The sequence below is a fragment of the Hypomesus nipponensis genome, chromosome 18, assembly GCF_054491055.1.
Source record: "Hypomesus nipponensis isolate SF chromosome 18, ASM5449105v1, whole genome shotgun sequence".
NCBI lineage: Eukaryota > Metazoa > Chordata > Actinopteri > Osmeriformes > Osmeridae > Hypomesus > Hypomesus nipponensis.
The window spans coordinates 6,509,080-6,531,829 of record NC_140378.1 but is presented as its reverse complement, the minus strand read 5'-3'; the positions used below and the strand labels follow the sequence as shown (position 1 = coordinate 6,531,829).

General features: G+C 53.5%; 2 protein-coding genes across 5 annotated transcripts in view; both read left to right on the top strand.

Moving 5' to 3' along the window:
• Positions 1 to 13,978, top strand: part of LOC146251755 (low-density lipoprotein receptor-related protein 1-like) — a 40,943-nt gene extending 26,965 nt beyond the window's left edge. The window contains exons 4-17 of the mRNA XM_084679576.1: positions 978 to 1,097; positions 1,410 to 1,538; positions 1,876 to 2,136; positions 8,077 to 8,239; positions 8,700 to 8,922; positions 10,049 to 10,238; positions 10,492 to 10,635; positions 10,861 to 11,097; positions 11,214 to 11,394; positions 12,270 to 12,492; positions 12,607 to 12,796; positions 12,920 to 13,042; positions 13,259 to 13,396; positions 13,861 to 13,978. Of these exons, the coding sequence (XP_084535702.1) occupies positions 978 to 1,097; positions 1,410 to 1,538; positions 1,876 to 2,136; positions 8,077 to 8,239; positions 8,700 to 8,922; positions 10,049 to 10,238; positions 10,492 to 10,635; positions 10,861 to 11,097; positions 11,214 to 11,394; positions 12,270 to 12,492; positions 12,607 to 12,796; positions 12,920 to 13,042; positions 13,259 to 13,353 (2,279 nt within the window). The 3' untranslated portion in view covers positions 13,354 to 13,396; positions 13,861 to 13,978. The remainder of the gene's footprint in view (positions 1 to 977; positions 1,098 to 1,409; positions 1,539 to 1,875; positions 2,137 to 8,076; positions 8,240 to 8,699; positions 8,923 to 10,048; positions 10,239 to 10,491; positions 10,636 to 10,860; positions 11,098 to 11,213; positions 11,395 to 12,269; positions 12,493 to 12,606; positions 12,797 to 12,919; positions 13,043 to 13,258; positions 13,397 to 13,860) is intronic.
• Positions 13,861 to 22,750, top strand: part of LOC146251753 (low-density lipoprotein receptor-related protein 1-like) — a 42,446-nt gene continuing 33,556 nt past the window's right edge. For all 4 annotated transcript variants that reach the window (XR_014732023.1, XR_014732024.1, XR_014732025.1 and 1 more), the window contains exons 1-12: positions 13,861 to 13,986; positions 14,190 to 14,306; positions 14,614 to 14,694; positions 14,911 to 15,078; positions 16,818 to 17,000; positions 17,259 to 17,456; positions 17,631 to 17,876; positions 18,095 to 18,292; positions 19,737 to 19,941; positions 20,212 to 20,376; positions 20,558 to 20,802; positions 21,963 to 22,094. Coding sequence is in view for 1 of the 4 variants with exons in the window: in XM_084679569.1 (XP_084535695.1) it covers positions 13,869 to 13,986; positions 14,190 to 14,306; positions 14,614 to 14,694; positions 14,911 to 15,078; positions 16,818 to 17,000; positions 17,259 to 17,456; positions 17,631 to 17,876; positions 18,095 to 18,292; positions 19,737 to 19,941; positions 20,212 to 20,376; positions 20,558 to 20,802; positions 21,963 to 22,094 (2,056 nt within the window). In the remaining 3 variants the exon portion in view is untranslated. The remainder of the gene's footprint in view (positions 13,987 to 14,189; positions 14,307 to 14,613; positions 14,695 to 14,910; positions 15,079 to 16,817; positions 17,001 to 17,258; positions 17,457 to 17,630; positions 17,877 to 18,094; positions 18,293 to 19,736; positions 19,942 to 20,211; positions 20,377 to 20,557; positions 20,803 to 21,962; positions 22,095 to 22,750) is intronic.

Genomic DNA, 22,750 nt, shown 5'->3' with positions numbered 1-22,750 from the left:
ATCCAAATCACCCCATCTGGCACTGTCGCTCCACAGACACCTAAACACACACGCACACACGCTTAGACATGCACACACACACTTAGACATGCACACAAACACTTAGACATGCACACACACACGCTTAGACATGCACACACACACTTAGACATGCACACACACACGCTTAGACATGCACACACACACACTTAGACATGCACACACACACACTTAGACATGCACACACACACACTTAGACATGCACACACACGCACCCAGAGCTTCAGCCATACACACACATCCACGCTAAGACACGTACACACATGCACAGTGTTTCCTCGAGGATTTTTTTTTAGCAGTGGGTGCAGGTCTGTCCGAACCCCCACCTCCCACGGCAAAATCAACATAGCGGAAACACTGCACACACACACACACACACATGCTTAGACACCCACACACACACGGACTCAGAGTTTCAGACCGACACACCCATACATGCTTACCAAAACACACACACACACAAGCTCAGAGCCTCAGACATACACACTGTTCACACACACAAACATGCTAGGACACCCACACACACCCTCAGACAGACCCACACATGTACGCTAACACACACAAACCTGCTCGGATACACTTTCGACACACATGGACACACACTGCGGAAATCAGGTCTGATTATGACTGTGTGAAGACAGTGCTCGGAGAGTCTGAAAGCAGATCTGCCAACCAGCTTGTTCTCCATTCACTCGTGTTTGGAAGCGATTCATAAACAATTCGCTTTTTACTTTGGGACCCCCCTCTCCCCCCACACACCCGCCTTCCTCCATGTTTTTAGGGTCTTCCCTCCCTGTAGATCAGCCTGATGACCCAGAGCGCTGTGTGGAGGCTTTACAGGCCCACAACATTAGTTTGTTTCTGTCTAGACGTCCTCCCTCTCGGAATCTCATATTGCATCTGTACAGACCCTCGTCTCTCTTCTGTCTGACTTCCAGAAGGCGCGCCGGACTGTGCCACCCACGGCTGCCATGGCAACTGCTCCGTGACGCATGACGGACCCAAGTGCTACTGCAGCCCCGGCTACGAGGTCGCCGCGGACGGCAGGGCGTGCCAAGGTGAGGGGGGCCAGACTCGGCTCGGCTTGAAGTTCAAAGTTCAGTGTTGAAACACACCATGCTCCCAAACATTTCAAGAGATCAGGTGGTTGTGTAACACTTATAAACCCAAAACTTGATCTGAGGGTCACATCATTCTCGCGGTGATAGTAGCTTCCACGTTAGTTCATTTACTAATTGACCAGGCAGCGAACTAACCAGGCAGATACCTGGCTTTTTACGCGTCCTCTGACGAGAGGCCCTGAGTCAGGTGACACCAGCAGATCCATGAATGACAGTGTGTGTGTGTGTGTACTGTTCTCATCTCCACAGACTTCAACGAGTGCAGCGTGTACGGGACGTGCAGCCAGACGTGCTCCAACACTGAGGGCTCACACAGGTGCAGCTGTGTGGAGGGCTACCTGCTGCAGCCAGACAACCGCTCCTGCAAGGCCAAGAACGGTAGGAGAGCCCTCTGAGAGGCAGGCAGACACACAGACAGGCAGGCAGGCAGACACAAGGAGAGGCAGGCACGTTGTCTGACTCTCCCCTCCCTCCCTCCCTCCCTCCCTCCCTCCCTCCCTCCCTCCCTCCCTCCCTCCCTCCCTCCCTCCCTCCCTCCCTCCCTCCCTCCCTCCCTCCCTCCCTCCCTCCCTCCCTCCCTCCCTCCCTCCCTCCCCCCTCTCCTCCCTCCCCCCTCTCCTCCCTCCCCCCTCTCCTCCCTCCCCCCCCTCTCCTCCCTCTCTCCCTCCCTCCCTCCCTCCCTCCCCCCCTCTCCTCCCTCCATCCCTCCCCTCAGTCCCAGTGGGCCGCCTCCCCATGCTCCTGATTGTCAACCTCCACGACATCCGCTGCACCTCCCTGTCGGGCGCCCCCTCCCGGCTGCCCGCCATCGGAACCAATCAGACCATGGCCATGGACTTCATCTACGCCGAGGAGACGGTGTGCTGGGTCACCCTGGGCGACACGCCCGCCGCCACCCAGCTCAAGTGCGCCCGCATCCCCGACCTGAAGACGGTGACGGACGTGCGGACTATCAACATCTCCCTCAGCCTGCACCGTGGGTGTTGAGTTTGTTTGTTCCATTAGGCAGCTGCCATGTTTGTTTGTGTGGCCTGTATTGTTCCCCGTCGTTTTTTTCCGGTGGGTAAACGTTCCTCATCATGTCACATTAAGATTCAGCTGTTGTTCTGCCGGGTAGGCGGGGACGACAAGGGGGGGGGGGGGGGAACGACGGGGGGGGGGGGGTTGTAATGTGATCGAAGGCATGACGCGACCCCAGCGTCCCGCAGCAGAAAGCTGCTGGGCGCAGCACAAATGAAGACGTCCAGGAGCTGCTGTGCCCATCAGAAATCCTCTAAAGGTAACTGTTAGAGAACAAGGGTGTCCCTGACAGCCCTCTAAATCATCCTATGCGAGGGGAGGGGGGGGGGGGGGTGATGGTGGTTTGTCGCGCTGACATTCCATAATATGATACCGATAAAAGTTTATGCCCGCAGTCTTGTAGCTGGCAAGATGTGTTGACACGCACACAGCACCGGGCCTGATATACCCACCACAGCGTGCAGCATTGTGTATTCACTGTGTGTTAACAAGTGTTACTTTATTTATTTACTATTTTCACCGACCACTTATAAACAGCCGGGACCAGATCCATTCTAAACAGCCTTCCCCATATAGATGGACTCACTTATCATCACCAGGATTGGATGATGGCCGTTTGTGATGGATTCTTTTCCCAGGATGCTTTTCTATAAATCCTCCCACCGTGTCCCGGGCTAAGATGTGCTACTGCCCCACCCTGATAAATGATGACATGGGACATTTCTGGCCTGCAGTACTAATGTCCTCATAGCCACAGGCACTGCAGTAACTGATACCTTCATTTCTCTTGGGAAATACTGGCATTCCCCTTTACTCAGCCCACCCCCTCTCTGTCCTCTTCCTTTCCCCTCTCTCTCTCTCTCTCTCTCTCTCTCTCTCTCTCTCTCTCTCTCTCTCTCTCTCTCTCTCTCTCTCTCTCTCTCTCTCTCTCTCTCTCTCTCTCTCTCTCTCTCTCTCTCTCTCTTTCGATGGACACGTGATTTACAGCTGGATGTACCATCTGACAAGGTTTGTTTTTGTCTGCGTGGCTGATACTCTGAGAAGAGTGATCAGGAACATAGACAAAACAACAGGCGTGTGTGTGTGCCTCTTTTTTTTATTTTAGAAGGGTGAATCTGTGTGCCTGTCATTGTCTGGAAATATGATTTTTTTTTATTTTTTTTTAAGGATCAATATAATTTGTCCCCTGGTGTATGTTCAAGAAGTGAGTAGTGTCACAGAAAATCCAGACATGAAGAAAACAAGCTCTGATTTGGGTGTCGGCCTAGAATGTGACAGTTTATGACCTACCTCGTACATGCCTCAACTCATGTCATCATCTCATCAAATGAGTCTGAAATAATCACCTTTGCTTGAACCCTGAGGGTGGTGCAAACAGTCAATGTGAAGTGATCGTTTGCCAATTTAAATTCAAAGTCATTATTGTCTGACTTTCGCAATTCGGTCCTGTTAGTCTTTACAACTCAGCTTTGAAAAGCAGCCTTCCATGAGGTGAACCAGTAACGCAAGATGGAGAGAAAAGAGCTGAGGAAAGCGGTTGCTGGGAGGGAGGGAGGGAGGGAGGGAGGGATGAAGGGAGGGATGAAGGGAGGGAGGAAGGGAGGGATGAAGGGAGGGAGGGAGGGAGGGAGGGAGGGAAGGGGGAAGGGAAGGGGGAAGGAGGGAGGGAGGGAGGGAGGGAGGGAGGGAAGAAAGGGGGAAGGAGGGAGGAAAGAGGGAAAGAAGGAGGATGGAGGACGGGAGGAAGAGAGAGAGATGTGGAAGTGAAAAGAAATGCCGGAACAACAGCTGAGGGAGTCTGTGTTGAGGTGAGCATGGCGTGTGCGTGTGTGCAGTTCCCTGCTGCAGTGGTAATGCAGATGGTATTTACATTCATTTGCCAGTGAATGTCAGCGACACCATCACATAATTCCTCGCTCCGGTACAGTTCTGTCAGGCTACTCTGCAGTCATCACACACACACACACACACACACACATACTCCTTACCCTGCCCCTTTGACCCACATGCTACATGCTCTCTTGAGTGCCAGCACTCTGCATGCTGTACTGTACACATTGTAACCTACTCATTTATGTATTGGTGGCATTGAGGCAGACTGAGAAGCTGGAATGACAGGGGAGTGTATGGGTCTCTAGGGGCTGAGATCGTGACCTGGCACAGAGGGTCTGAACCCTATTAGAAAGAGAGAACCGTCACACAGATTTTCATATGGGTCATGGGGTGACTTTGTATGAAGGCTCCCGCTACAGATCAACTAGGTAAGGATCAACAAATGTACCTATTGAGTCGGTAGTTTGTATTTACACACACACACACACACACACACACACACACACCGTAACACACACCCTTCCTTGTTTTAGCCACATTAGCAGGTCACCCTCCTGCCCGTTGCTATGTATAGATCTAGGGAAGGACCCTGGTTTCACACAGTGTTTTATGTGTGTGATTTCTGTGTGTATAAATGTGTGTGGGTGCTCCAGATGTGTTGTGTCAGGGTCCTGATGGTCCGGACCGCAACACACACAAGCGCACACACACACACAGCACAGCACATTGGGATAGTTCCTGAGCAGCAGGGTTCCTAACCCTCTGAATCTTCATGGTGTGTTTCCTGCTTGCTGGCCTGTCAAGTTTCCCTGGGCTGACAGTTGGCCACCTTCTCATGCCTGCTCCTGTGGAATGCCACACCGCAGTCCAGAAACCTGGCATAGTCGACGATAAGACTCTGAAAAGACAGAGGTCATAAGGGTCTTTTAGTGTATGTGGACCTCAGAGTGAAGGCTATGCATGTGCACAGGACCTAACTGACCAGTACACATTTACATTTAGCAGACGCTCTTATCCAGAGCGACTTACAGTAAGTACAGGGACGTTCCCCCCGAGGCAAGTAGGGTGAAGTGCCTTGCCCAAGGACACAACGTCATTTTGCACGACCGGGAATCGAACCAACAACCTTCTGATTAATAGCCCGACTCCCTAACCGCTCAGCCATCTGACACATACAAAGATACAATCCAGCCATTGACCACAGGGGATGGAGGCTGATGGAACACAGGTCCTTGGGTGCCACTTAGTCTCGGGCTGAACTGCACCACTGTCAAAGGAGCAAGAGAAAGGTGCCTGTGTTGAGGGAATAGGTGTCACCTGTTTAGTAGGTGACTGAAGCCTGTCCGTCAGTGCGTGTGTGAGTTTGAGTGGGATGCATGTGTTTATGTGTGTGTATTTGTGCGTTTATTTCTAACCCTCAGTGTGTGTGTGTGTGTGTGTGTGTGTTGGCCATCAAGACTGTTTCTTCCTGGCAGTGTAAGGTGGGTGTTGAGGGCAGGACGTTCCAAAGGTCCTGGAAGTGGGAGGGGGGGGCATGAGGGGGCGGAGCTTATTTAGCATTTCCCAGCAAGCTTGCTTTCCATTTACGAGAAAACGAAAATGAGTTCAAAGAGAAGACGAGGAGCTTTTATTTTTCTGTCTGAGTCAATGGATTGTGCAACACTCTTACTCTCTCTGTCTGTCTGTCTCTCTCTCTCACGCTCTCATGCTCTCCCCCTTTCTCTGTTTCCCACCTTCATGTACACACACACACACACACACAATTTATCCACACTTTTTGTTCTCCATCTGAGTCCAATCAATACCTGCTGCAAAAGGCACCTGGGAAAGTTTAGTGGTGGGCTATGGATTAAAAATGATACCAATGGGAGTATCACTACCACTTCTGAACACAGCTACACACACACACACACACAAACGTCCACCTCGCTCCTTTCCCAGAACCCAGACCAAGGAGTTGTGTTGGTGTAGTGGAACAGTCAGTAGAGCAGGGTCAATCCTCCCCTCCTTCTCATGTGTTCTCTCCCCTCCTCCGGGGCAAATGTTTACGAGGTCCTGTATTTACGGTTACCTCCCTCAGAACATGAGAGGAGCAATATGCCAAAACCACAGGGTGTTAGTCAATGATTGATTTCCACTTGGAGTGGCACCAAAAAGCTGAATGTTTGGGATATGAAGCTTTCTGGGCCGGTCGGAGCTGTTAGAGTGGTGCAACTGGGTATTCGTTACTCACCTCTGTTGTTTCAGTGTCTCCTTGTACCACAGTTGCTGCATGCAAACAAACACACCCTGGTGTTCTTTCACAAGCACACATCCACTTTCACACACACGCCCACATACCCACACACCTCAGGACTCCTTGTGTTTCAGCACCAAAGCACTGGTTCCATCTGGAGACCAGAGGATGCATCAGACCCAGATGTGTCTGTCTGTCCACCTCTCTGTTTCTGCTGCTCTCTGTCTCTCTCTGTCTGTCTCTCTGTCTCTCTCTGTCTGTCTCTCTGTCTGTCTCTCTGTCTCTGTCTCTGTCTCACTCTGTCTCTCTCTCTCTCTCTCTCTCTCTCTCTCTCTCTCTCTCTCTCTCTCTCTCTCTCTCTCTCTCTCTCTCTCTCTCTCTCTGTGTCTACGTGTCTCTCTCTCACTGTGTGTCTACGTGTCTCTTTTCTTTGTCTCTCTCCTCTCCTTCCTCTCTCTCCCTTCCCCTCCAGTGAAGGCCTGTGTCTTGCTTTGTGTGGGAGTGGCAGAGCTAACGGTACTTCAGCTGTGTGTGTGTCTGTGTGTGTGTGTGTGTGGGGGGGGCTCCAGCACTCACACGCTAGCAGGAGGAGCAAAGTTTCCCAATGTCAGAACGACATGGAAACTGAACTGGAACTGGTGGCTGTGATTCTGAGTGGCTTTGAATCAGCCTTCTAAGCTTGCATGGATGCACACTTGAGTGTGTGTGTGTGAGTGAGATGCAGAGTGTTCTGAGCCCCAGTTTGCAAGAAGCATGATGGCAGCTGTTTCAACACAAGGCAGCGTGGGAGTTGGTGCCCCCCACCCCCCCACCCTCCCTTCCCGCCTCCTACCACCCTCCCACAGCTGGGCCCTCCTGTCACCCGTCCCCAGCCCTGTCCCAGACCTCCCACCCCCACCCCGAGCCCCCCCCCCCGCTCTCAGATATAGACCGACATTGTTGGAGCGCACGGCGGAAGTCAGGGGGGGAAGGAGGGGAAGACGGGAGAGAAGGAGAAAGAGGCTTTGGCAGTGTCCAGTATTAACACCATCAGCATTTCACAGGCCAGCACGCCAGCTCTAGGCCACACGGACACTGTTCTGCTTTTTTCACCATGAGGATCGTGAAAAAGCCCCTAGATTTGTTCAAACTCAGTTGAGTACCTACATAGTAACCTAAGAGTTTCACAACATGTGAAAATGAGAATTCCCGACACTGGAGTTGAAAGGGTTCATGTTGCTGCAGCATTTCTGATTGAGGATTCACCTCAGAGACAGCCATCGCTCACTCCCCCACTCCTCCATCCCTCCATCCTTCACTCCTCCATCGCTCCATCCGTCTCCCTCTCTCTCCTTAATCAGACCTGTGTGAAGACAGTGATGGACACCTCCCCATAGAATGGTCCTACTGTAACAACACTCTGACAGGAACTCATCAATTACACTGCCCTGGTTCTTTCTCTCTCTCTCTCTCTCTCTCTCTCTCTCTCTCTCTCTCTCTCTCTCTCTCTCTCTCTCTCTCTCTCTCTCTCTCTCTCTCTCTCTCTCTCTCTCTCTCTCTCTCTCTCTCTCTCTCTCTCTCTCTCTCTCTCTCTCTCTCTCTCTCTCTCTCTCTCTCTCTCTCTCTCTCTCTCTCTCTCTCTCTCTCTCTCTCTCTCTCTCTCTCTCTCTCTCTCTCTCTCTCTCTCTCTCTCTCTCTCTCTCTCTCTCTCTCTCTCTCTCTCTCCTTCTTCCTCTGTCTATCTCAGTATCCCTTTCTTCTCCCACTTTCTCTTACACACACACGCACACACATACACGCTCACTTACACACACACTCACTGTCTCCCCCCCTCTCCCTTGTCGGCAGATGTGGAACAGATGGCTATTGACTGGCTCACCGGAAACTTCTACTTTGTGGATGACGTGGACGACCGGGTGTTTGTGTGCAACAAGGACGGGCAGACGTGCGTGACCCTGCTGGACCAGGAACTCTACAGCCCCAAAGGCATCGCCCTGGACCCCACCATGGGGTGAGCACCGGGTCACACACGGACCGCTTCCAGGGTCCAAGCTAGCGAGGAGGAGGCTAAGTAGCGCGCCGAGAATCGAGCCTGTGCTCTTAGGTTTTGGAGCAGGCTATGTAGCGCTCCTAGTTAGAGTAGAGAGGACGGATGCGAGTGAGGAGGCGATTGACCCGGAGCTCTTGTGACACACACGCGCGCGCACACTGCCCGCAAGCGTCTGACACGTTCCCCCGATTTAAACGATGACACACCGACGCCCCGTGGGCCCTTCCCTTTTTTACTTCTCAAATTGTCGGAAAACGTCCCCCGCCTCGTTTTGCATGTCTCACCCGAACCGAATCATTTCCACCAAACCCATTCAGCTTCTTTCACTTCCCCCGTCAGCCTGATTATTCACATCCTCCCTGTCTTCGATCCCTCCGTCGTCTGCGACGCCCTCCCCTCTGTCTCCTTCTCCCTAACCCAGGAAGGTGTTTTTCACCGACTACGGACATGCGCCTAAGGTGGAGCGCTGTGACATGGACGGCCAGAACCGGACCAAGCTGGTCGACACCAAGATCGTGTTCCCCCACGGGGTCACCCTGGACCTGGTCAACAAGCTGGTCTACTGGGCCGACGCCTACCTGGACTACATCGAGGTGGTGGACTACGAGGGCAAGAACAGGCACACCGTCATCCAGGGCTTGATGGTGAGGAGGCCTCTGTCCGAGCTCGCTTCCCAGTGCACTTTAACTGGGGCGCTCGCATGCTCGTCTCCAAGGGAGAGGGGGACGTGGAGTCCCAAGTCTTTGCTCGTCTCTCTCTCCCAACCGGAGCCACTGTTTAGTGTTCCCTCTTCCTGAAGCACCACAACCACTCGCCAGCTCCACTCAGTGTCAAACTCCTAGCTGAATGATGTGTTCCCTCAGTAATAACGCTCTATATACTCAATACTGTCCTCCTGTGTTTCAACATCCTGCTCTACTCCCCCACAAGAGGGTTTCAAACCCCCCAGTTATAGCCTTGATTGATATCATTAAACAGTTTGATGTTTCTGGCTTGTCCCCTTTTAAAACATATTACGCTAGCTGCCTATAGCGCAATAATGATCTTAATTAAATCAAGCACTTAAAGTGTGTGTTTGTGTTTGTACTGGCCAAGGGGATGTTTAACAAACCCACGGCTGTTTGTCGCTGACAGTCCAAGGAGCTTTGTTAAAGCAACCGGTGCCTTGTAAAACCAAAACCCAGTTAATCTGGGAGATGATGAAGCTAGCCACAACGCTTTCAGCTCTTTCTTTCTATATCTCTCTATATATCTCTCTATCTATCTCTCTATCTCTCTCTGTCTATTTCTCTCTATTTCTCTCTTTCTTTCTTAAAATGTCTCTTTTTCTCTCCCATTTTCTTTCTCTCTCTATCTCACATACACACACACACACTCTTTGTCTCTCACCCTCCCTGTTTCTCCTGCTGGCCAATCATGTTAAGTTTGATCATTTAGTGATGATTTAGATGATGGGGACATTTTGGTTTGATGATGATGAATGTTCGAGGGGAAGCTTGTCGTCCAGAGAGAGAGAGAGTGAGAGACAAGAGACTGCACTATGAGCTTTTAATCATTCTTGCTAACACAACTTAGTAGCAGGTAATATAAAATGCATGGAGTGCTTCACTCATATTAAAATGAAAGCATGTATTGTTGTACAGTTCATTTCAAGTGCCTGTCTGACACAGCAGCTGTGACTCTAGAAAGACAATCCAACTGTCATACCACCTGCAACTGTTGTTATATGTTTAAAATGTTGTTTCAATCGGTTTGATCTTTCTTTGACAGATTGAGCACCTGTACGGTCTGACTGTGTTTGAGAACTACCTGTACTCCACCAACTCAGACGAGGGGAACCTCAACATCAAGACCAGTGTGGTCCGGGTTAACCGCTTCAACAGCTCCGACTTCCACGTGTTGACACGCCTGGACAGGGGCGGTGCCCTGCACGTGTACCACCAGAGATGCCAGCCCCCAGGTAACCACCCACCATGACTCACCCACCAGGAGAGCCCTCGAGCACAGCCACAACACAGGACTGGCACCATTCACCACTGGAGGAATTGCAGTTCATTCTTGGTGCCTCCTGGTTTGAGGACAGGGACCATGTCCCTGTTGATGGTGTGATATGCTGCAATGTTCATGCCCCCATTTCCCCTCCTCCCCACCCCGTATCCTCTCCCCTCCTCCCCACCCCGTATCCTCTCCCCTCCTCCCCCCTCCTCTCCCAGTGAGGAGCCATGCCTGTGCTCCAGACCAGTTTGGCAAGGCTGGAGGCTGCTCAGACATCTGTCTCCTGGCCAACAGCCACAAGAGCCGCACCTGCCGCTGTCGCTCCGGGTTCAGCCTGGGCAGCGACGGCAAGACCTGCAAGAGTGAGTACCGCCCAGTGGCCCTACACGCACACACACGGATGCACACGCACCTGCGCGACAGCCCGGTGTGGCTGTGCCGCTGATAAGCCCGTGTAGGTGCCCAGAGATGTATGTATGTATGACGATAACCAGGATGATGACAGTAGAGACGCATAACGAATTGGCAGGTAGATCATGTGATTTTGAACACCAATGCGAGCCCACGACCCTCCCCTCCGTGCACAGAGCCCGACCACGAGCTGTTCCTGCTCTACGGGAAGGGGCGCCCCGGCATCATCCGGGGCATGGACATGAACGCCAAGGTCCCGGACGAGTACATGATCCCCATCGAGAACCTGATGAACCCGCGGGCGCTGGACTTCCACGCCGCCAGCGACTTCATCTACTTCGCCGACTCCACCAACTACATCATCGGCCGGCAGAAGATCGACGGCACGGAGAGAGACACCATCCTGAAGGAGGGTGAGGCTCAGGGGCCGCTGCCGTCCATAGGATATGCACGACATGCACTATGCAGTAGTCAACATCCACAACGTTACCCATGGCACCTGCCCCCCCCCCCCTCCCCCCTCCCCCAGGTATTCACACGGTGGAGGGCATCGCGGTGGACTGGATGGGCGGGAACCTGTACTGGACGGAGGACGGGCCCAAGAAGACCATCAGCGTGGCCCGGCTGGGGAAGGCCTCCCAGACACACAAGACCCTCATCGAGGGCAAGATGACCCACCCCCGCGCCATCGTGGTGGACCCACAGCATGGGTAACACTGAGGACAGGGGAGGGAGGGGGCGGGTGGTGGGGGGTTCAGGTCGTAGGACTTTTGGAGTAGAATGTTTGTTGTCTATTTGATGTTGGATCTGTTTTGATCTTTATTCATTCGATAGAGACAGAGAGAGAAGAAAGCAGGGCAGGGGGGGGAGGGATATGAGGGAAATGCAAACCCGGGCACCTGCCAAAGTAGTACAGGATCTACCTAAACATCCTGAACAAGCCCAGGTTCTAATCACATAGACTGAGGCTTAGAGAGTTAGTTAGAACCAGCCCATGCTCCTATGGCACCTACACAACTGGGACTGGGTGGGGGGGGGGGGGATGGAACTAGAACCAGAGCGTACTCACTGGCCCCTCCTCCCACAGCGTACTCACTGGCCCCTCCTCCTCCCACAGCGTACTCACTGGCCCCTCCTCCCACAGCGTACTCACTGGCCCCTCCTCCTCCCACAGCGTACTCACTGGCCCCTCCTCCCACAGCGTACTCACTGGCCCCTCCTCCTCCCACAGCGTACTCACTGGCCCCTCCTCCTCCCACAGCGTACTCACTGGCCCCTCCTCCTCCCACAGCGTACTCACTGGCCCCTCCTCCTCCCACAGTGTACTCACTGGCCCCTCCTCCTCCCACAGCGTACTCACTGGCCCCTCCTCCTCCCACAGCGTACTCACTGGCCCCTCCTCCTCCCACAGCGTACTCACTGGCCCCTCCTCCTCCCACAGCGTACTCACTGGCCCCTCCTCCTCCCACAGCGTACTCACTGGCCCCTCCTCCTCCCACAGCGTACTCACTGGCCCCTCCTCCCACAGCGTACTCACTGGCCCCTCCTCCCACAGCGTACTCACTGGCCCCTCCTCCCCCCCCAGGTGGATGTACTGGACAGACTGGGAAGAGGAGCTGTCGGAGAGCAACCGAGGGAAGATCAAGAAGGCTTGGATGGACGGCTCTCACCACCAGGTCCTCCTGACCAGTAAGACAGTGCTGTGGCCCAACGGCCTGAGCCTGGACATCCCCCAGGGCCTGCTGTACTGGGTGGATGCCTACTACGACCGCATCGAGATGATCTACCTCAACACCACCGAACGCAAGGTCAGGTCCTGGGCTGAGGGGGGGGGGGACTGGGGGAGATGGTGCGGGGGGGGGGGATAATGATGGGAATCTTATTGGTCATGTGGTAAGATTCTCTATCCGCTGATGGGCCAGGTGCTGTACGATGGGCCCGAGCTCAGCCACACCTTCGGTCTGTGCCACTACAAACACTTCCTGTTTTGGAGCGAGTACCGCAGCGGCGGCATCTTCAAGCTGGACACCACCACCATGAACGTCACCCTGCTCCGCAACGAGAGGCCGCCCATCTTCGAGATCCGCGTGTACGACGCCCAGCAGCAGCAAGGCAGGCTCTGTTTACCTCTCTCTCTTCCCTCCTTCTCCTTTTAGCTTTAGTTTACACCCCTCTGGAAATGTAACACTCTGTGGGTATATCATGTATTTGTGTGTGTGTGTGTGTGGGGGACAGGCACCAACGCGTGCAAGGTCAACAATGGCGGCTGCAGCAGCCTGTGTCTGGCCATCCCAGACGGCCGCTCCTGTGGCTGTGCCGACGACCAGGTCCTAGACGCTGACAACGTCACCTGCAAAGGTAACCAGCCTAACCCTCCGCTTGGAACAAGACCATGTGACCGTCCTCGCCTTTAGAACAGCGTGTTGACTTTCCCCTAAACTAGTTTCCACGAGACCCAGCTGAGGAGAAGTGCTGTTTATGCAGAGTTTCTCCCTCTGTCTTCATCTCCCTCCCTCTATTCTACCTTCAACTCTCCCTCTCCCTTGTCGTCCCCCCCCCCCTTCCCCTCTCCAGTCAACCCGACCTACTTCCCTCCCCCAGTGCCAGCCGGGCGAGTTTGCCTGCAAGAACAACCGCTGCATCCAGGAACGCTGGAAGTGCGACGGTGACAACGACTGTCTGGACAGAGTGACGAGGCGCCTGAACTCTGCCGTGAGTGCCAAGCCTGTTCCAGCACACACACACACACACACACACACACACACTCACACATTCACACACACTCACACACACACTCACACACACACGCACTCACACACCAGCGTTCAAGGACTTTACGAGGCCATCAAAGTATCAACATCAATGACCGATAAGCCCGTACTCCCAATCTTCTTTTTCCTTGAATTTGATGTGCCCTTATCTCCATCCACACTTTGTTAGAAGAGAAAGACCAGAAGATAATCAAGAAGACAGTGGTTTGGACGCCTGTGCTCGTCGCTGTGTGTCATGTAGTGTTTAGATGTCAAGCTGTCTGTCTGGTAGTTAGATGCGTAGCACCAAACAAACGGGCTATCTCGATGGTGCCTTCTGTAGATTGGAAGGGGGTCCGCCCAGGATCTAACCCAGTCTCTCCCCCTCACCCCCCTCTCTCCCTGTCGGCCCCTCCCTCCCTGCAGACCAGCACATGTGCCCGGCTGACAGGTTCAAGTGCCAGAACAACCGCTGCATCCCGGTGCGCTGGCTGTGTGACGGAGATAACGACTGTGGCAACGGCGAGGACGAGTCCAACACTACCTGCTCAGGTACACACACACACACACACACACACATGCACACTCACACTCAGAGATAGAGAGATAGAGAAACCCCCCATTCATACCCCCCTCTCACACACCCACACGTACACACCCATTCTCATACAGATACATTCACAGACACACACACACACACATTTACAGTGTTACTCCAAATCCTTCTAACCGAGCCACCCTAACCCTCTCCCCAGCCCGGACATGCCCCCCTAACCAGTACCCGTGTGCCAGCGGGCGCTGCATCCCCATCTCCTGGACCTGCGATCTGGACGATGACTGTGGGGACCGCTCGGACGAGCCCGCCTCCTGTGGTAAGTCCTCCCTCTCCACCACACACCTTCTGACGGCTCACGGTCCTGCTTTGACAGAGCTTTGTTGGACAGAAGGGGTGGGTTTAGCTCAGTGGTTAGAGCATTTGACTACCGATCGCAGGTTCAAATCCACCCTGGACTATCTGTCGCTTTGAATTAAAGCATCTGCTAAATAGTTGTGCCAGATGATCGCAGGGTTGAAACACAACTCCGTGGCGGTTAGTGGTTGGAACCACCAGTGGAGGTTTGCTCGTCGTCTCTTGTTGTGGTGGAAACGTTAATGTTGTGTCTGTGCTGCGTTCCCCAGCCTACCCCAAATGCTTCCCCCTCACCCAGTTCACCTGCGCCAACGGCCGCTGCATCAACGTCAACTGGCGCTGTGACAACGGTGAGAATCCACAGCCCTCTGAGTGTGGCAGCTTAGCAGTTTAAACTGTTGGGTGTTTAATATATGGGTTTTGATATATATATAAACACACACAAACAATATATATATATATATATATATATATATTTATATATATATATACAGATCTAAACAGCCAGTATATCTAGCTGTACCTCAGTAAGCCCATGCCCTCAGTGTTTTCTGCACGTGTTCCAGACAACGACTGCGGGGACAACAGTGACGAGGCGGGCTGCAGCCACTCCTGCTCCAGCGTGCAGTTCAAGTGCAACAGCGGCCGCTGCATCCCAGAGTACTGGACCTGCGACGGGGAGAACGACTGTGGAGACTACAGCGACGAGACCCACGCCAACTGCACCAACCAGGGTGAGCACCGGGCCTACTGGTCCCCGGGACAGAGCACCCTCCTTGGGTCTGACTGACCCGGAAGTAGGGCTCCGGAAGTAGTGCTCCTGGCTCTCTGGAGTACCTGTCCTTCTGACGTGTGGCTTACCGGACCTGGTGGAAAAACCACCTCCCCGCTTCCAGTTTCCTGCCATCTTCATAAGGTGGCAGTGGGCTTACAGAAGTATTGGCTCGGAATCTCAGCCCTCTGTCCATATTAATCAAGTCCACTTAGTTTCTTGTCGACCAGCACATTGCTTCACCCGAGCCGGAGACAGTACTATCAACACACTCCAGAATGTGTGTGCGTGTGGATCCAGTTTCAGCCGTGTGTCTGTGTGTCATTGTTTGGAAGACCAGAGTGGTTGTTCCAGCGAGGATGACGATCATCCATCACGCACACGCTCCCGCGCCTGCGCGTCCGGGCTTGTGTCGGCTCTCGTTTTCAACAGACCCTCCGTCTCGCTGGGCTTGGGACGTGTTTATGTTCTGTGGTCAGCTGAGCCTTCAGCCGGATTGGAGAACCGAGCTGCGCCCCATGACAATGAGGCTCTTCTGTCAGCTTGTGGGGAGTGCAGTGTAGACGTGGTCCTCTTCAGCCGCCTCCAAGCCAGCTCTCAGCGCCCAGGGGCTTGTTAGCGGTGACAACTTGAAGTGACCCGACATGTATTTCATGCTAAGTGATCCAGAACCCTTCGGGTCAAGCAGATAGGTCATAAATCCACATGGATGCTCTTGTGGTGTCTCATGTAGTGGTTTTGTTAGCATTTTAGCCGTTGTAGAGTAACAGGTCAACCTTTTCACCTTTTGTGCTGGAGGCGGGGAGCGGAGTTGTGATGTGTGTGTGTGTGTGTGTGTGTGTGTGTGTGTGTGTGTGAGAGAGAGAGACAGAAAGAGACAGAGAGAGAGGTAACGGCTGAGTTAGGCTCTGTTTGGGTTGGCCCCATGGGGAACCACTAAGCACTCTGCATTTCCTGTCTCACTCTCTGCCCCCCCCCCCCCCCCAATCTCTCTCGCACTCGCTCTCGCTCTGTCTGTTGATTAAAGTTGCATGCTCTTATCCTACTCTGGAATGATAGAGGAATGTGTGTTTGTGTTCTGGTGTTTTGAGATCTCCTCTCCAGGCCTCCTCCTGTAGTCTCAGCAGTGGCCTAATTAGATATCTGGGCCCAGTAGGAGATAATGATTGGGTGTTGGGCCTTCTGTCTGGGCTTCATTAGTCTGTTTGGAAGGCTAATGTGCTTGACTTAACCTTCAAGTATCACCTTCCCCCATATGAAACATCTAGGGATTACTGTCTTTGTGGCTTAATGCAACTTGCCTAAATGATGCCCTTAATCTACTGCTGGTATTGTTCAATGACCCACACATTCACCCTGTCTGTTTCGGTACAGCTTATGTGAGTTGGTTGACCTATTGACCCTGGTTCCTTTGTGTCGGTGGTTGACCAGTCAAGGCTGTGTTGTGTAAGACGTGCTCACAGTTTTCTCTCGTTAGGTTGCAATGCACCCCCCACTTCCTCCAGTCTCTGCGATTGAACGAATACTTTTCCCCCTTTGTCTTCACGTTACGTTAGTGGATAATAATAATCTCGGTGTGCTTTCCCTCTGTCTGTTTGCCAACCTCTCTCTCTCTCTCTCTCTCTCTCTCTCTCTCTCTCTCTCTCTCTCTCTCTCTCTCTCTCTCTCTCTCTCTCTCTCTCTCTCTCTCTCTCTCACCAGCCACTCGTCCTCCTGGTGGTTGTCACGTGGATGAGTTCCAGTGTCGGTTGGATGGACTGTGCATCCCCCTGCGCTGGCGCTGCGACGGCAACGGCGACTGCATGGACCTGAGCGACGAGAACAACTGCGAAGGCGTCACTCACACGTGTGACCCCGCCGTCAAATTCAGCTGCAAGGACACTGGTGAGGGAGGATGTCAGGACCGACACCAAGGGTTCCACAAGAAGGAACATGCAGCGATGATGTGCTTTAGTTTATTAGTTCACATCCCCTTTGGGAGTGGACTGGAACACAGACTGTTCTTTGCTGCTGTTTGTATGTCGCTTTGGACGGATGTGTCTGCTAGTTCTAAATGATGGAGTCGACTCACGTCTTGAGGGGAAGCCGGCGCCGTTTGAAGGTGGTGTCATCCTGTCCCCGTTGTCCTGTTTGTGTCCCCAGCCCGCTGCATCAGCAAGGCCTGGGTGTGTGACGGGGACAGCGACTGCGAGGACAACTCTGACGAGGAGAGCTGCGAGGCGCAGGTGTGCAGGCTCTCCCACCACGTGTGTGCCACCAACGGCTCCATCTGCCTGCCGCCCGAGAAGCTGTGCGACGGCACCGACGACTGTCCCGACGGCTCAGACGAGAAGCTCTGCGGTAAAGGTCCCCCCCCCCCCCCCCCCCGCACTCGCTCGCGTTTCATCGGGACGACAATGCACTGCTCTCCTTCCCCGACCCCCCCCCCCGCCCCCATCCCCGGCTCCCTCGCTAACCCTCCACTCCCTTCTCTCTCTCTCTCTCTCTCTCCCCTCCGCCTCCCTCCTCCTCCAGACCTGTGTGCTCTGGATAACGGCGGCTGCAGCCACAACTGCAGCATCATCCCCGGTGAGGGCTTCATGTGCTCCTGCCCGCTGGGGATGGAGCTGGGCCTGGACAACAAGACCTGCCAGATCCAGAGCTTCTGTGCCAAGCACCTGAAGTGCAGCCAGCGCTGCGAGCAGGACAAGGCCTCGGTCAAGTGCTCCTGCTACGAGGGCTGGGAGCTGGAGCCCGACATGGAGAGCTGCAAGAGTGCTGGTGAGGGCCGAGGCAGAGGGGGGGGGGGGTCGGTTTGAGGAGCGTGGATTGACCATCATGGGAACATAGTTCCTATTGAATTGACCAGAAACAAGGAGTATTATTGTTGACGTCCAACCTTTTCTTTCTTTCTTTCTTTCTTTTTCTCTCTCTCTCTCTCTCTCTCTCTCTCTCTCTCTCTCTCTCTCTCTGTCTCTGTCTCTCTGTCTCGCTCTCAGATCCGTTCAAGCCCTTCATCATCTTCTCCAACCGCCACGAGATCCGCCGCATCGATCTCCACAAGGGGGAGTTCAGTGTCTTGGTGCCTGCCCTGAGGAACACCATCGCCTTGGACTTCCACCTCAGCCAGAGCACCCTGTACTGGACCGACGTGGTGGAGGACAAGATCTACCGCGGGAAGCTGTCCGAGAACGGAGGTGAGACAGCAGCTAGCGTTCAGAGGCTCGACGGTAGATGATGTTTAGAGTTTAGAGGCCTCTGAGGAGCATGGTTATTACATTTGAAGATTTATTAGAAAAAGGAGCCTATTTCTCTCAGAAACTGAAGCAAAATCTGCTTCCAAATCACTTGTTCTGAGCTAATGCACTGCCCTTTCCTCAAACAAAAGTTGTGTTACTTACCTTGGCTGGTCTGGTCCAGTCCAGGGTGCCTGTTTGTGTTCCAAGTCCCAATCTCCTTGGTCACGGTTGGCCTTGGCTGATCCCAAACTCCAGGTCTCTCCACCAATCAAGGCTGTTCCCAGGCTAGCACCACGGTGGTTCAGGGGCACACGGAAGGCTTTGTCTCTTCCCATTTGTCTCGGTCGCTCGCCTTGCGTGACTGCAGCAGCCAACACGGCCATTTTTCCGTAAAGAGTAGGATGAAGAGGAGGAGGCAGGGGGCCTTTAGTGTTTGTGTTCCAGCAACACAGAAAAACCACAGCCCTCCGCAGAGCCTATTATGTCTGACTCACATAGATCAGCTCCCTTCGCTTCTTTACGGAGGGCTTCTATTTTTCAGCGCCTTTGCAACTGTTGAACAAACAGTTTCAGTGTACTGCCAACTCCAGGCAGAAAACGCCCCTCTCCAGGAAAGGCAGGTTTGGCTCCAGCATGACAATAAGCAGAGCTGTGAAGCGTCCCTCCTCCTAACGGGGGCACTGGACCGGCCTTGTGAAGGATCACAGGGGGGGTGGATGTCTCTCGGCCTGAGAGGAACCCGTTCTCGCCCGGTTTTCACACTTGTGTTGCAAGAGCCAGTGGTTTCTGAGAAAAGCTTGGGGGAACATGGGAACAAATGAACCGCACGCAGAGAAATTGAAAGGGAGTTGCTGGCTCGGTTTTTGGGTTTTGGAAGATGGGAATTGTGCGTGTGTGCGGGCTAAGGTTATTGTTGTTGGAAACCACACTGAAGAACAGTTTGTGCCATTCTCTGACTGATTACACGGAGCAGGAATGCCAAACAGTTGTGTACTTGCCAGTGTTTAGACTGCACGGAAACCTGAGACCAAGGTCATACCGATCAGTTTTCACATAACAGATTGTCAACTATTCACTTAACCGGTCAGGCTTTTACTGGAAGTTGTCCCTTGTCGGCATCATCTGTCTTGAGTTTCTCACTGTAAATAACAAAGCTTTTCCTTCACAATACGTAAAGGTTGGTCAGAATGTGTATTACGTCAACAACCCCCCATAACTGAGTACCTCTTTCTCTCCCCCCCTCTCTCTCCCCCCCCCTCTCTCTCTCTCTTTCTCCCCCCTCTCTCCCCCCCCTCTCTCCCCCCTCTCTCTCTCCCTTTCTCCCCCCCCCCTCTCTCTCCCTTTCTCCCCCTCTCTCCCCCCCCCCTCTCTCCCTGTCTCTCCCCCACCCCCTGGCCGGCAGCCCTGACCAGTTTTGAGGTGGTGATCCAGTACGGACTGGCCACCCCCGAGGGCCTGGCGGTGGACTGGATCGCAGGGAACATCTACTGGGTGGAGAGCAACCTGGATCAGATCGAGGTGGCCAAGCTGGACGGCACCATGCGGACCACCCTGCTGGCTGGGGAGGTGGAGCACCCCCGCGCCATCGCTCTGGACCCCCGCGACGGGTACGTGGTGTGTGTGTGTGTGTGTGTGTGTGGTTTACCACAGTAGAGATGGGAGCGAGGTTTATGCCAGGAATATACTCTTTTAAATCTCTTTTTGCCTCTCCCTATCCCTCTCCCTATCCCTCTCCCTCTCCCTCTCCCTCTCTCTCTCTCTCTCTCTCTCTGTCTCTGTCTCTGTCTCTCTCTCTCTCTCTCTCTCTCTCTCTCTCTCTCTCTCTCTCTCTCTCTCTCTCTCTCTCTCTCTCTCTCTCTCTCTCCCTCTCCCCCCAGTATTCTGTTCTGGACAGACTGGGATGCCAGCCTGCCCCGGATCGAGGCAGCCTCCATGAGCGGGGAGGGCAGGAGGACGGTCCACAAGGAGACGGGCAGCGGGGGCTGGCCCAACGGCCTGACTGTGGACTACATGGAGAGACGCATCGTCTGGATCGACGCCAGGTAACACACACACGGGGACACACACACACGCACTGAACTGTTTTGTTCTTACAGACATACACACATCCACTATATATTCTCTCTCACATTTGCACGCGCACACTCACGAAACATCCTCTCTCATTTGCACGCGCGTACATATAAACACACACACCTGAACACACTCCCTCTCTCCGTCCAGGTCTGACGCCATCTACTCAGCGCTGTACGACGGCTCCGGGCTGATCGAGGTCCTGCGGGGTCACGAGTATCTGTCCCACCCCTTCGCCGTCACCATGTACGGGGGAGAGGTGTACTGGACCGACTGGAGGACCAACACCCTGGCCAAGGCCAACAAGTGGACCGGACACAATGTCACTGTGGTCCAACGCACCAACACACAGCCCTTCGACCTGCAGGTGTACCACCCCTCTAGACAGCCCCAGGGTAGGTGTCTGTCCCGCTCTCTCGCTCTCTCTCACTCACTCACACACACACACACACAGAGACCCACATAGACTCCCAAACATACTCACACTCGCTCAGACACACACACACACACACACATGATATGCACGCATACGTTTCACAGGCCCACATAAAAGCAAGTGGACACAAGCATCACCCTCTCCTGTGACTGAGAGGCTCTTTGAAGTGAAAGGCCAGCGGTGCTGAGCGGCTCCACTGCTCACCCCCCCCCCCCCCCCCCACAGACAGCTGACCTTTAGCACCGCCTCCTCCCTCCGTAACGAGCCAGTGGTTTTGACACGTTCCGCGGTCACGTACGCTCGTTCAAGAAAGGCCACCGCTTCATTGTGACGGCGGGGCTTTTAGCGGCGGCTCAGATGTGTCACGTCGGTTTAAGGCCTGTCACCGTGGGCGGGGGGCGAACGGCTCGAGGGATGACGAGCGAGGTGGCGTGTGCTTTGTCCCTCACAGTTCACAGTTTGTATAGTACCCGTGCCGTTTGATCTCCTGACGGTGTCATTCTGACTCTTCAGCCGTGTGTGTGTGTGTGTGTGTGTGTGTGCGTAAGTGTGTGCGTGTGTGTGTGCACGTGTGTGTGTGCTCTGTATATTGACAGCTTCCCCCAGTCGCTCTTACACTGACAGACAAGCTAGGGATTGACAAGCTCTTTATTTTTCTTCATCCCTCTCTCCCTCTCCCTCTCCCTCTCTCTCTCCCTCTCTCTCCCTCTCCCTCTCCCTCTCCCTCTCCCTCTCCCTCTCCCTCTCCCTCTCCCTCTCCCTCTCCCTCTCCCTCTCTCTCTCTCTCTCTCTCTCTCTCTCTCTCTCTCTCTCTCTCTCTCTCTCTCTCTCTCTCTCTCTCTCTCTCTCTCTCTCTCTCTCTCTCTCTCTCTCTCCCTCCCTCCGTGCCTCTTGATGGAGGAGCTGCTTGATAAATCTCCACAGGGACCATCTCCTGTTTAGTGTCTGTGGCTGCTCGAAAGTCTTTATCACTGGATGAAAGGCTTCATACACGACTGACAGAAGGGAACTGAGTCTAGTGTGGATTTCAAACATGTTTTTTCTTGCTCCATCCCTCAGTTCTTTTACTTCTCTTTAATAACCTCTCTCTCTGTCTCTCTCTGTCTCTCTCTCTCTCAGCTCCTAACCCCTGTGATGTCAGTGAGGGGAGAAGCCCCTGCTCCCACCTGTGTCTGATCAACTACAACCAGACGTACTCCTGCGCCTGCCCCCACCTCATGAAGCTGCAGCCTGACAAACGCACCTGCAAAGGTACGGGCCTATGGGAACACACACACACACAGACACAGATACACGCGTGCACACACAGGCATGAGCTCACAGACACGCACTCACTCACACACACAGATAAACACCCACCTTCCTTTGTTTTACTGAGGGTGTATTGATGGTAAAGAGAGGAGGAAAGGTAGAATTCTCTGAGTGTGTTAGAATTCTCTGAGTGTGTTAGAATTCTTTGAGTGTGTTAGAATTCTCTGAGTGTGTTAGAATTCTCTGAGTGCATTAGAATTCTCTGAGTGCGTTAGAATTCTCTGAGTGCGTTAGAATTCTCTGAGTGCGTTAGAATTCTCTGAGTGCGTTCGAATTCTCTGTGTGTTTGAATTCTCTGTGTGTTCGAATTCTCTGTGTGTTCGAATTCTCTGAGTGTGTTCGAATTCTCTGAGTGTGTTCGAATTCTCTAAGTGTGTTAGAGTTCTCTGAGTGTGTTTGAGTTCTCTGAGTGTGTTAGAATTCTCTGAGTGTGTTTGAGTTCTCTGAGTGTGTTTGAGTTCTCTGAGTGTGTTCTGAGTTATCTGTTGTAGTGGGATTTCATTAGCAAGATGGGGGACGGTTTAGAGTGGGAGCTTAGAGTGTGTGTGTGTGGGAGTGTGCGTGTGTGTGTGCGTGCGTGTCTCTGCAAGCTTGCG